At 36.0% G+C, this 14,317-nt stretch overlaps 1 protein-coding gene across 5 annotated transcripts in view; it reads right to left on the bottom strand.

Moving 5' to 3' along the window:
• dnmt3ab (DNA (cytosine-5-)-methyltransferase 3 alpha b) overlaps window positions 1-14,317 on the bottom strand; it is a 60,697-nt gene that overhangs the window by 38,394 nt on the left and 7,986 nt on the right. For all 5 annotated transcript variants that reach the window (XM_053509349.1, XM_053509351.1, XM_053509350.1 and 2 more), the window contains exon 4: window positions 8,432-8,765. In XM_053509349.1, the coding sequence (XP_053365324.1) occupies window positions 8,432-8,765 (334 nt within the window). The remainder of the gene's footprint in view (window positions 1-8,431; window positions 8,766-14,317) is intronic.

Raw genomic sequence — 14,317 nt, 5'->3', positions numbered from 1 at the left:
TGCCTTATGCTGCCTAGAGAAATGCTGAAACAGCATCAGATACACGCATTTAACCCTAACCCTAAGTCACTCAGCGTAAATCCATATTCCGTAAAAAACTGTTAACAATAATCATGGCAGAAGGAAGCGTTTTCTAACAGCAAACTTAATGTAGATTTTTTTTGCTGCAAAATGCATATTGATTGTGATGCTAGCTTTATGAAAGAAGAATTTATGGAAATATAACAGTGCTAAAAATTCCTTAAAGCGAAATGGCATGTTGAATTACATGTACTAAATAAAAACCGCTTGCAATTAATATGTTCATAACGCTTGACAATTTCGGCACTGCAATTTATTGTGGTTGTAAATCAGACGTTAAAAAAATCAAAATAAATTACTGTTCAAAATTATGAGCAATTGTTAAAAATACCATCTTCATTATTATTATTTAACCTCATAAATTCAGGCTGCCAAAATTCAGATATTAAAATTCAAGAAAAAAAAAAAAAGCAATGGATTGCCGATTGCTGTTCAGAACATGTGGATTGCCGATTGCCGTGATCCATTCCCAAGTGTACTTTAAAATGGTACCTTCCCGGGCAGTCTACTTTCCAGGGAACTAGATGGAACAGATCGGAGCTCAGCACTTAAATCTAACTAGCTGGGTTGGCAGTGTTATATATATTCCATAGCAATTTCCTGGCCAAACCTGTAAATTATTGAATTCAAGTGTTTCAATCATTCCTTCTCCCCAGTGAAGGGCAATCTCAATGCTTTAGCATACCAAGTCATCTTGGACAATGCTGTGCTTCCAACTTTGTGGCAACAGTTTGGTGAAGCCCCTTTTCTATTCCAACATGACTGTGCCTCAGTGCACAAAGCAAGGACTATAAAGACATGTGTGATGAGTTTGGTGTGGAAGACCTTGACACAGAGCCCTGACCTTAACCTTTGGAATGAACTGGAACAGAGATTGCGAGCCAGGCCTCCTTGTCCAACATCAGTTCCTGACCTCTCAAATACTCTACAGAATGAATGGGCAGGAATTCCCACAGAAACACCCTACCAAGGAGAGTGCAAGCTGTTAGAGCTACAAAAGGGGAACCAACTCCATTTTGAAGTGTATGTATTTGGATGCAATGTCATTGCAGGTTTGGGTAAATACTTTTGTCTACATAGTGTACTTTGCAAGATACAAAAAACACCTAAAAAAAAGTTACTTTTTTAAATAATTGCAAGCCTTGCTTATTCTTCTTCCTTGGAACTAATTTACATCCCTAAAGTCATTGTTTATGAGCGGACATTGTTCACTTTAGAACAGCTTTGTTTCGCCTGGTATGAAAAGGACAGGCAGGGGGTAATGAGAGGCTTCGATTTCTAGTGACCTGAAACACTAGCAGAGCTGTTACAATGATTCATGATTCATGAGCAATAAGACATCGGCTTAAAAAAGAGCATGGGAAACCTATGAAGGACAGCCAACCTTAGTGGAGCTAATTAAATGTACACCTCCAACCTGACACATAAATATCAAATCCCTTTTCTCAGCTTCACTTTCCAAAGTTCTACTGTTAGCCTATCCTAACTGCTATTCGACAGCTCAGCTGATAGCTGAGTATAGACGTTCGAACATATAATGCTATAAAAGCTGTAAAAGTACACCTAAAGAAAGAAAAAATTATTCACTTAATATGCAACTTACTTAAATGATGGGTAGAATTGACTTAAGTGAAATATGTAAGTTGAGCAAGAAAAAAATGTTATGTTTATGGAATCCTGTACATGCACAAATGCATGATATATACATATTTACTGTATTAAAATAGACATGAAACTATATATATGTATTTATATATATATATATATATATATATATATATATAGTTTCATATATATATATATATATATACACACACACACTACCGTTCAAAGGTTTTAGAATGTAGAAAATAAATCACTAAACAAAAAAAAGTGTTCTAAACTTTTGAACGGTAGTGTGTGTGTATATATATATATATATAAGCGTTTTGGCAGTATGGCTTGGGTTTATTCTGTATTTATATGTATCTATCTTTCTGTCTTGGTAAGCAACAGAGAAGTTGGGAAGGAGAAAGAAGGACAATTACAAAGTGAGAGATGATGACTTCTCTTAAATTATAAATTCTATTTAAATTTTAGCTATTCAGCATTAATTACCATGCCACAGCTAACAGGCAAACGTAGTGTCAAGGGCGGTATATTGACTAGATATAGAATGAGACAGTATCATTTATATCAATACAGACTGATATGTTATATGATCTATTTCATTCATGAAGTGAGTGATGCCAGTGTTTGCACCTCTCCCACTCCTCCATCTCTCACACTCTCCATACAGCCCCACCCCACTCTCTCTCTGCGTCCACACGTAAACCTGCTGTATACAACCTGAGCTGCCTTGTTGAAACACATAAGTGCAAGCTGTTGGTGTTACGTAAAGTAAAATCTTTTTGACGAAAATAAGATGCATGGCATTATCTTCAACTTGTAATATAGTTACAAGCAGCTTGTTAGTTCTGCACATTGTGTACTTTATGTAGTATTATACATAAAAGTCTAAATGTATAGTCCTTGTATACTTTTTTGTTTTATATAGCAATATGGTCTTGCTAGAAAGGTGTTTAACTTTCCTATGTATTGTCTGCACTGTATATGGTTGAAATGACAATAAAAAAACACTTTACTTGACTTAGTGAAATAAACTGCAGTACAAAGAAAGTGTTAAAATTTGTGTCACAAGCACTTCACAGCCTGAAAAAAAGTCCGGACAGAAAGAAAGCTACAAGCCTAATTTACCATACAAAGCTCTATGAAGTGGTTATAGAGAGAAATGCGCTGAGGTGCTCTGACTTATAACAATGCCTTGACTAATAGTGGTTGACCACATGTCTCTATATTTAATGCCTAATTTAAAATAAACCTTAATTAGTAAATGTCTAAACATAATGACGAAAAACTAACAAATAAAGTATGGCTGCACGATTTAATTGAAAATTCACATTGCAATTACATGCAATTTTTCTACAAATATTTCTACCGCAATTCAAACTGATATTTAACCATAAAATGTGGCATTTTGTATTTAAGCATATTTAGGAATGGTAGTACCATATAATAGGCTCCAGGCCCGTGTGACCCTGTGCACAGGATAAAGTAGTATAGAATATGAATGAATAAATGAATGAATATTTATTTATTAACCTAAAACCCTAAATTATTAACAAACTCCACATCAGCTTTCGACTATGCATATATCACCTGAAACAAACAGTGGTATACTTATTGCACATACAAACAGTGGTATACTGCAATTTAAACTTTTAAACAAAAAATTGTGCATCACTAAAATAAAGCAGTTTATGAATGTTTATAATAAGTCATTCGTACAGGATCACTATAATATATATATATATATATATATATATATACACACTACAGTTCAAAGGTATGGGGTCACTTTCTAACTCATTGTAAAGGAATGCTGAAGGCGTCCAAAAAATGCATGAATCTCCTTTGAACAGTTGATATTGAGATGTGTTTGCTACTTATGCTCTGTAAAGACTTCATAACGTGAGGTGCTGTTAATTGGTCATTTTTCAGGCTAATAACTCTAAATGAACTTCTCGTCTGCGGCAGAGGTAGGTTTTGGTCTCGCCCTCCTTGGATGGTCTTCATGAGAGCCAGATGCAAATGCACTTGACAATACTGTTTTTGCAAGAACTATTACAGAAAGGCTGACCTCTGTGTCTTAAAATAACAACTAACTGTTGTTTTTGTTGTTGTTACATAATTACCTAATTCCATATGTCTTATTTTATAGTTTTGAAATCCCCAGTATTGTTGTAGAATGTAGAAAATAAATCACTAAACAAAAACAAAGAAATTTGCAAGTGACCCCAAACTTTTGAACGGTAGTGTATATATATATATATATATATATATATATATATAGCAAAGAATAGCCATTAGGGCTTGGTGTAAAACATGCTCTCTGTATTCTCTCTATCACAACTCCAAAAGGTTCACAGTCTACCTCAGTAGAAAACTGAACTACTCCTTCAGCGCAAGTAAGCTTGCTATTATTCTAGTTATGTTTAAATTTTTATTGTTGCATTTAATTCTATTTAAATCACTGTTGTTGTTTTTGACATGAAGATATTAATTCTTCAGTTGTTAGTTCATTCAGTTGTTAGTTCATTATCAGAGATAGGCCTATTCTTATTTAATATATGCTGTTTATTTTACATATTTTCTTTATTTCCAAGGAATAAAACCCTGTAATTGCATTTTGTTTTGATTACAATCTGTTTTAATAAAAGTGCTTGTGACATCTCACATGTAGCTTTGACTTACAAGTGAACACAACGCCCGCTTTGAAGGAAAAAAAAATGTGTTATACAGTACATATTTCATTTATCGCTATTAAGCCTTAAAATACCAGGATATAATATTACCTCCACATCCCCCACCTCCAGTAATGACTCTTGCACCTAGTCCTTCACATGCTTGCGTTTTCTTTACTCACACACCTGTCTCTATAATTACCTGATGACATGATAATTGCTTGAGAGACTGGATCAGATGTGTTAAAATCAGGAGAAATGTATTGTATGAGCAGACTGAGAACCACTGTATCGGCCATAAGATACAATTTCTGTTCATCAAATATTCATTTAACAGTCCACTGGTACTCCCAGGCGTGCTAGTCTAGCTATCTTGAGCGGCTCAAAAATCAAACCCACATAAGAGGCAAAAGACACCCATGTTTGTTTCCTGGACCGACTCGCACCCAGCTACTAACAGACATCCCGATCAGCTCTCCTTCTCTCTCACCCACTCACACACTTTCTCTCACAATGGGAAGAAATGACTACATAACCGGTTGCTCAGACAGAGGAGGGGTCGTTTCCACTGCCGAGGTCAGCGGGTTCATGAGTGTAGCTGATATACAGTACTGTGGCTCTATAGATCTCAGTGTGCCAAGCCCTGAGCTGAGATCCTTCCTCTGCTTTCCAGATGAATGACATAAATATTGTATTATAAACTCCTGAAGCTACTCTGTGTTAGATTATTCTGCATTCGGGTTAGAAACTTGGAATAATATGATCTTACAGACTCTTTTTTTGGATAAATAAAGTACCGATGTATCAATGTTTCCAAGACAGACAAACAGGTGTGAATCACTGCTACAGAAAATAACTCACAGAAGGATGCCTACCTAATCATGCCTTCCATATGGATGGAATAGATTATTTTTATCATCCAATCCACAAAAGGATTATAGAAGGACACTTTCAGTGTGCGTAATTCTGTACACTATGGATAGTAAACTGAAATGACTTGGCACTATTGTGCTAGCCTGTCACATAGTCGGGAAATGTCAGTATTTCTACGGGTGTTTAAATGCAGAAATTCTCTATATTCTCAATAGTCTGAAGATTTCACAACCTAAAAACTATCTAGACTGTAAAAATACATTTTGCTTACTGCATTTCCACATCACATCTTGATTGTGGTTGCACAGAAAGAATATTTTCACAAGCTCAATAAATCTAAACTTATGTCATTAAACAATGACAAACTTTATGCAGGAATAGGCTCACTATAATTAATAAATGAGCTTTTACAAAGTGTTTTTTTACAGTCAGATCTTATTAAAAAAGCAGTGGGTTTGGTTAATGTACACAGATGCAGAAAGTGGCACATGTGACAGATTAAGTGAAATTCAACATATAAAAGACATTACATGTCAACATTTTTTGCAGTGATCCTTGGTTGTGAATAATCTGTTTTTAATATCTTGATTATATATTACATGCATTAACTATACAGATAGAGCTGTCATACAGATCCATGTGGATATCCTGTTACTACAGAAACAATACTATACTAAAACAGGCAGAGTTTAGTTTATACCTGTGATGTGAATTACAGTTAGAACTACTGTGTCTGCAGAGAAAAAGAAATCAAAACCTTCTGAGCATTCAGATTTAAGAATCCAATAGCACTTTAATTAATATGTATAAATATGCATTTCAAATCTTTTAACTAACATGTTACTATAAGGGTAGACCAATGACATTTCAGGTTGAAATATGAATGAATATACTCTCTCTCTCTCTCTCTCTCTCTATATATATATATATATATATATAATATAAATAAACGTATGTATGTATATATAGTATACTGTATATGTGTGTGTGTGTGTGTGTGTAGGCATACAATATGTACACATATAAACTTGTATACACTTGAAATATATAATATAATATTATATGTCTGTGTGTGTGTGTGTGTGTGTGTGTGTGTGTGTGTGTGTGTGTGTGTGTGTGTGTGTGTGTGTGTGTGTGTGTGAGTGTGAGTGCACTGGGTGAATGAGTGCATACTGTGTTTTGGGAGCACTGTGTAAGTGGCTTGGGCAGAGTGCCATCCACCTGGCATAGTCCCTGCTGAGAGAGGGGCCATAACACAGCACTGCTGTCTCTCCATGCACTGCACCCACCCAGGGCAGGTTGCCAGGAGACAGCTGTCTCCCTGGGCTTTATTTACTGCTCTCATCAAGGTCATAGCCTGCTCCGGCCAGGAAATATGGTGCAACAGAAAGAGAGAGACAGAGAAAGAGAGAGCGAAAGAGAGAGAGAGAGAGAGAGGGCGAGAGAGGAGGGAATGAAGTTCTGACTGACAGCAGGATCATCTTTTAGTACTGTGCAAAAGCTTCAGTCCACCTAAGAAAATATAATCACACACCAAATCTACTAAACTAGAACTGTTTATTTGCCTGGCAATAATTCAATTTAAGTAATATTTTAATATAATGCATATACGATTATTTCTTTTGTTTTTAAACTGAAGTTGTGACTCACAGTTGACAGACCTGCGTGTGACATTTCCACACTTGAAGCGTTGACGACACTGTTTGAGTCTTTCGATCTCTGTGTTCTCCCAATCAGCTTTACCTTACGTTCCTGACAGACGTCAAGGTGTTGAACAATACTGTAATTGTCACCTCTGACATCAAACAGCCCTTAACCATTTAATCGTCCACTCCCTGTGGCTTTGCCCAGGATGAAGGCCTCAAAATGCATTAAATGGAGAAGACTTTCGGATGATTTCCACAAACAACATGACGTAACCGCAGAGCAAACAGACATTTTGTTGTGCACATGGGAGCTGGGTGAACTCTCCAGACATGCTATGCAACAAATCTTGTGACTTGCCATTACAAAGAAAGTGTGCGCAAGCCGACAAACTTTAAGCATCACATACTGTAGGTTTTTCTCTGGCCTTGTTTTATTTAATGATCTCTTGTACCTTTTGTACTGTATTTCTCTTTTTCGTTTTTTTTTTCTAGAGAAGAAAATAGGAAGGTCTTAATATTATTTGGATCATTTTTGGATTACCTTCGACACCTAGCCAAAGTACTCTAAAGCAGCCATATCTTATAAATATAGCCATGAAAATTGTAATGAAATTTTAACAGCGCCGCCCAAACACCCTGGAGTATTGGTGCATGATAGCCAATTAGGAAAGCGTGAGAAGTATGCAAGTTTGTAAGCAAAATAATTTCGTCTTCACGCAACCCTCACAGACATCATCTCTGCATTAAGCATGCTGAGGTCTCATAAGACACACTAATCTTGTTTAGTTCACTGAATAATTTATTATAGTTAATGAATAATATGGGTTAAAATAAATAACTGAGTAATAATCTAAAAGAGCTTGTGTTTGCAGTGTGTTTAGGGGTTCCTCATTGAGATGAAAGCGTGTAATGCTTCCCAGTACAATGAATAAAAAACTGGTCGGATTTTGCATAATTTTGCTCTCACAAGCCATTTCTAAGTCATTTGATAAATACGAAAAGCACATTCTCTCCATATTTGTAATTAATCTCATATAGTCGTGCACTTGCTACATCCCACCAACAGGGCATGTGATTGAGCTATTAAACTAAACTACAGCATGTTTGATGGAATTTAAAGCAGAAGTTTATAAAAATCAAACTTGATCTCTTTTAGTCAACAACATTTTTGCTAAATACAGGAAATGACTGGTACTTTTAGTTCATGTTTATTTGCATTTACCCTTGGCTTTGGAAAGACTTTGCACATTACGGTATGTTTTTATGCAGTGTCCTGTCTTTAAAAAGTAATCTTATATTTTTCCCAATTAAAACTTACTCGTAAATGAATAATGACCCATCCTGGAAAAGCAAAAGCTGCTAAATTTCCAAATGCACTACCGCAGCCAAAGAATGCAAGGGGAGTGCTATTTTACAACAGCTCTCCATTCATCAGCAAAGGCTGAAGATTGTACCAGAATGATGACACACTGTGGCCCTCAGCCCACAAGCACTCACTGACTTAAAGAGCAGGCAGCTATTGTAACGCAACGCTTAAGCGTAACTCACATTTAGTTGGTCGCTCCAGTTTCCGTCTTCCTCGTTTTTTGCGAGGTAGATTTGGCAGCATCTCCTCTTTGTCCTTCTCGGAGTCGCACTTGTCATGGGCAACAACAAATCCGTTCTCCAGGGAAGGGCTCATGCTGCAGGCGGCCTGGCGAGGGAAGCCGTTTTCCAAAGCATTCTGCTCCTGCGTGGGGCGAGAGCCTTCGGAGGATCTGTTGCCATGCCTCTCTCCTACATCCCCATTGTGAACCTGAAGCTGTGAACAGGACTGGATTCCAGTTCCTCTGTGATTCTTGGACACACCCACCAGCTCTGTCAGTGATCCACAACTCTCCACCTGCAACAGGAAATGACAGTGTGAACGGTCAAGCCAAAAATATTAAACATTACAGAAGAGCAGTCTTAATATACTGTATTAAAGACTATAAAAGTGTTTTTATAATCTTTGTAATCAAAAACTACGCACATAATAAACATATGAACAGTTTGACTGCAAAATGAGATCAATGTTTGCAGTTGTGAGAAAACCCTTGCTTTTTTACAGTTTTACAAGCTGTTAAAGAATAGTTTGTGCATGTTTTCTCTATGTAACAAAAGTCTTAAAGGCACAAATGCTGCAAAATAAGATTGTTAAAAACAGTTTTGTTTATATGAGTATGATTTCTTAATTCTCAGTGAGCCAAACAGCGAGCAGTTGCAGCTAATTATATCTACGAAAAAAAGTGTTTTAACCTTATCATTTCAAAGGTTGTTAAAGATAATAAGAAACAGTAAAAACAATACAAAAACTTCAGTTTACAGCATCATCTTTCCCCGCTATCAGTTTTACTTTCCATTCAGTAGCTGACAACAACACTTTAGGATAGCATAGTTACATGTCACATAATGTCAGTTTGTGCATCAACCTTCTCTTACTTAGAAATCATGGAGGGGTCTACAATTTTCAGCATAGGTGCATTTCCACTGTGAGAGACAGAATCTAAAAAGAAAAATTCAGAAATCACATTGTATGATTTTTTAACAATTTATTTGTGAATTACTGTGTCAAATAAGTATTTGATCACTTGCTTATCAGCCAGATTTCTGACCCTAAAAGACCAGTTATTTTCCTTTTAAATAGTCCATATGCTTCTTACGGAGCCACTCCTTAGTTTTCCTGGCTGTGTGCTTTGGGTCATTGTCATGTTGGAAGACCCAGCCATGACCCATCTTTAATGCTCTGACTGAGGGAAGGAGGTTTTTGCCCAATATGTCACAATACATAGCCCCATTCATCCTCTCCTCAATACAGTCCAGTCGTCCTGTCCCCCATGCAGAAAAACACCCCCAGAGTATGATGCTTCCAGCCCCATGCTTTCCTGTAGGTATGGTAGAAGAATGATGAGTATCATCCCAATAATTTCTCCAGACGGTAAATGGAGTTAAGACCAAAAAGTTCTACTTTGGTCTCATCTGACCACAGGACTTTCTCCCATGACTCCTCTGGATCATCCAGATGGTCCCTGGCAAACATTAGACGGGCCTGGACATGGGCTGACTTAAGCAGGGAAACCTTCCATGCGATGCAAGATTTTTAACCATAACGTCTTAGTGTATTACTGATAGTAGCCTTGGAAACGATGGTCCCAGCTCTCTTCACGACATTGACCTGCTCCTCCTGTGTAGTTCTGGGCTGATTCTTCACCATTCTTAGCATCATTGATACCCCATGTATCTACTTAGACCTTGGCTGATTGTGGGGTTCACAGGTGTCTTTATGACAGCTAACGACCTTAAACAGGTGCTACTAATTTAGAATCATGAGCAGAGTGTAGCTGGACTATTTAAAAGCAAAATAACTGGGCAGAAATCTGGCTGATAAGCAAGTGATCAAATACTTATTTGGCACAGTAATTCACAAATAAATTGTTAAAACAATCATACAATGTGATTTCTGGATTTTTCTTTTTAGATTCTGTCTCTCACAGTGGAAATGCACCTATGCTGAAAATTGTAGACCTCTCCATGATTTCCAAGTAAGAGAACTTGCAAAATCACAGAGTGATCAAATACTTTTTGGGTTCTTTTTCGGACATCACTTAGAACAACGTCTTGACTGTACAGGGGATGTGGCAATAACTCCCACCTGAGTTTCTTTAATGTACAAGTTGTGTTCTTGAATGATCGTGTGTACAGTTCCTAGAAGTTATTCCTCGATTCATCAAGGATCAGGTGTTTAATTCACTGAATTTTATTGAGAAGAACTGCAGTGGACTCTGAGCCACTTAGGCCTGAATTGTCCTTCATAGACATATGGCCTTCTTTAAAACCTTTAAACCATTCAAATGCTTTACTGCGGATGGGAGTCTCATCAACCAGTTTTATCATTTCATTCACAAGAAATTTCATTGCAAATCCCTGTTTAACTTGAACGCCCCAGATATTAATAAAACACAACAGAAACTCAACATATCTCACAACTGCTAATTGTACTAGAATATTAAAACCGCAAGCAACAAATTTGATTCTGTACACTGTATATAAACCCCACATTAAAAATGCTTTAAAATCTGTATTGGGAAAAGTTTAATCTTAAAACATATTAATTAGCTAAAAGGTGTAATACAAACTAAATACATAAAAAAAAAGAAACTGAAAAAAAAAATGTATTTACAAAAATATCGTCGGATGACTTGTCCTGGGAGTTTAAAAGGTTATGATCTATAATATTCATAGAATACAATTTGTGGATAAGAAGGAAGAAAGTAATAATGTAAGTAATAATTTTGAATCTTGTTCAGGTATAAAAAGGTGTTTCGGATTAGTTCAGTTTGAAGTAAAGTTTATATAAACCTGCATGTAAGCCAGGTGTTGTTAACATCCATATAAATTTAGGTTTATTAGTCTGAATTAGTCTGCAATAGCAGCATCTTAGTGTGAGTAATATACATTAACCTTCCAGTAATAAGGATGACTGCTCAGCTTGCAGACAGAAATAAACCCATTCCAACAACAAACCTCTACACTTGTTTTTAATTAAGTATGCAAGCGAGTGCATATGACATAATAAAGACATTCTCGCTGATGTATCCTAAAACACAGTTTTGTACTGTTTATATCAACACACCAGGCAATTAAGCAGCAGGTACAAATGACTTCGTACCAGGGGTGGAAAGTAATAAAAGACAGCTCCTCTTGTTATAGGACTTTAGTACATAGTTTCCTGTAATACTTCTATGGTAGTGTAACCCTACTGTTTTTAGTTTGTTTGTTTGTTTGTTTTTATAAACTATTAAACTTGATAAATAAATCAAACATCAATAAATAGATAGACAGATTCAAGTGAAAATCAAATGAAACTATTGTAATTAATAGAGAGTAGTGTAATTTTTTTTTCCGAGATGAATTGAGTAAGAGTAAATGATTACTACTTTAATTTTAAGTGAATTATTATTATAGTAGCAGCACTTTTTTACTAAATTGACACTTAAAACCTACCATAAACATATTTTAATGGTTTACTACGGACTATAATTGAAAAAAAAAAAGATTTGTTATTTCTTTAAGCTTTAAAACAAGCATTACAACTGTAAAGTTATCTGTAGTAAATTTTAAAGAAAACTCCACACCACTGAGTGACTACTAAAAAAAATACTCTTCACTCGCAGAGTTGGAATGTGGCTTTTTGTGATATAAAAATTGAAACTGAGATATATCACCTTACTTGCAGGACACCCCTTTCCAGATGTAGCCCCTCCTCTTTTCTGCTTTAACAGTATCCACTTCTCTGGGGAGGTTTTCCATTTGATTTTGATTGTGACTATGATTGTGGCTGTTGGAATTTACACCCATTCAATCTAAAATTAATTTTTTAGTAATTTCAGGCACTGATTTCAAGCGAGAAGATCTAGTCCTTCTATACCAGCCTTGGTAAACCATGTCTTTATGGACTTCATGCTTTATGCAGAGGCATGCTGTCATCCAGGAACAGTTTAGGACCCCATGAGTTTCACTAAAGGGAAATATTAATACTACAGCAGAGAAAAAGACATTCTAGACAATTGTGTGCTTCCAATTTTAAGGCAACACCTTGGAAGGTCTACACAGGGAAGCGATAATCATCTGTCTCCAAACTTTTGGCGATATGCTATACATTAACTCATAGTGAGCGCTCAGAATCAACTAAATACATTCGAACTCATGTTTAAAAGTAATTATCATATACCTGGTTCACAATGATTAACCCTAAATAAAGATCAGCTCTAGCCCTGTAGATCTCATTGTTAAAATGTATGGATCAGAAAAAAGGTATAAAGAATCTCCAAAGCATGAGATGTATGATGCAAAGTGGAGAAAACGGGACTCCACAGTAACATTACCAAGAACAGGTACTTCATAAGAGACAAAAGAATAAGACAATCCCCTACGAGGAAGGCTGCTAAGAGACATAAATCACTTTTAAAAGATCTGCAAGAATATCTGACAAGTAATGGTCACTTCCAGCATGAGACAGTAATTGCTTACTGTATATTCTGCACAAGTCTGGGTTAGAGTGACTAGATGAAAGCACTTTATCATTATTCAAAAAAGGTATACAAGCACTGCTAAGCGTAGTGGAGGCACCTTAATGCAATGGGGCTGTTTCTCCTCTGCAGGGCACACAAATAGGTCTGTAGGCCACTAAAAAAGCACATGTGGAATGATGGGTGAGCACAAATTTTGAGATCCCCTCAAAATCTGATAGATGTGTATACAGTACATTCAAATTTTGTGTATTGTAAGTATAAAGTATAATAAAAATACTGATTTAAAATGTGTTAATTTGGTAACAAAGTGCTGGTTAAAAGGTGTGTTTTTTTAGAAACCTGTTTAAGTTTGTTCATCACTTCAAATGTTGTGGTATATTACTTTAAAAGTTGGGCACTTCCAGCATTATGGATGTGACACTTGGACTCATATTGGTGAGCAAAAAGCCTCAGAGCATGGAGAAGCTTAGTATCAGAGAACTAATTTGCATAACTTCATTTAACCTCTTCATACAGTATGGCGCAAAAGTCTTGAGTCGTTTTTTCCTATTCAGGTTCCAAACAGGAAGACTTTCTTGTATGTTTAATGTAGTCCTAAGGAACAGTTCTTCAGGATTCCTGGAGGACTTTTTTGGCTCTTATTTTTGGCAAGGTTCTGTCTAAATGTTTTTCAGTCCTGTCCTTGTACCTGACAAGTTTCATTTGTTAAGCCACACAGTAACCTATGAATCACTCTAACTTAAGTCATGAGGAACTAGTACAGATGTTGACAGATGAACAGACTGCTGATCACAATATCTGGTGATGGTGAATGGGTATTTGTAGAAGACGAGAGGGGAAATAAGCCTGCTGTTGAGAGTATTACAGAAACAACCAATTTTTTAATTGTACCCTTAGGCACTTTAAAGCCGGTCACAGTAAAACATTTGTTCCCATTTCTTTAATTTTATAATGTAATGAAATGAAATGAAATTAATTTAGTATGAAGAGATGATGGGGTGGCTGAGGACATTTGCACAGTACTGTTTAATGACTTACATCCTGAAAACCTCTAACATTTTATCAGTGTTATGGATGTGACATTAAACAGACAAACGTTTATGAGAGAGTATAGCTTTTCTAACAAGTCTAAAAGTACTAAAAGCATTACATGTGTATCCTGACAGAAGATTAATGAGAAGAATAAAGAATAAAATTATTTAGGATAAACTGGCATCATAGATGTACTGTTATCACGTTATGCATATGACATGTCTGAATCAGTAATCTACAAACTGTATAAAGAACATGATTGAGTAGTGAATTTTATCATGAAACATTTGCAATAGTAATTATTAAAAAACAAACTTATAAAATTTGTTAAATGAGCAACTATTGCTGACAT

Source organism: Clarias gariepinus, chromosome 13, assembly GCF_024256425.1.
Source record: "Clarias gariepinus isolate MV-2021 ecotype Netherlands chromosome 13, CGAR_prim_01v2, whole genome shotgun sequence".
Classification (NCBI taxonomy): domain Eukaryota; kingdom Metazoa; phylum Chordata; class Actinopteri; order Siluriformes; family Clariidae; genus Clarias; species Clarias gariepinus.
The sequence above is the reverse complement of the archived record's forward strand: the minus strand, read 5'-3'. Positions and strand labels throughout refer to the sequence as shown.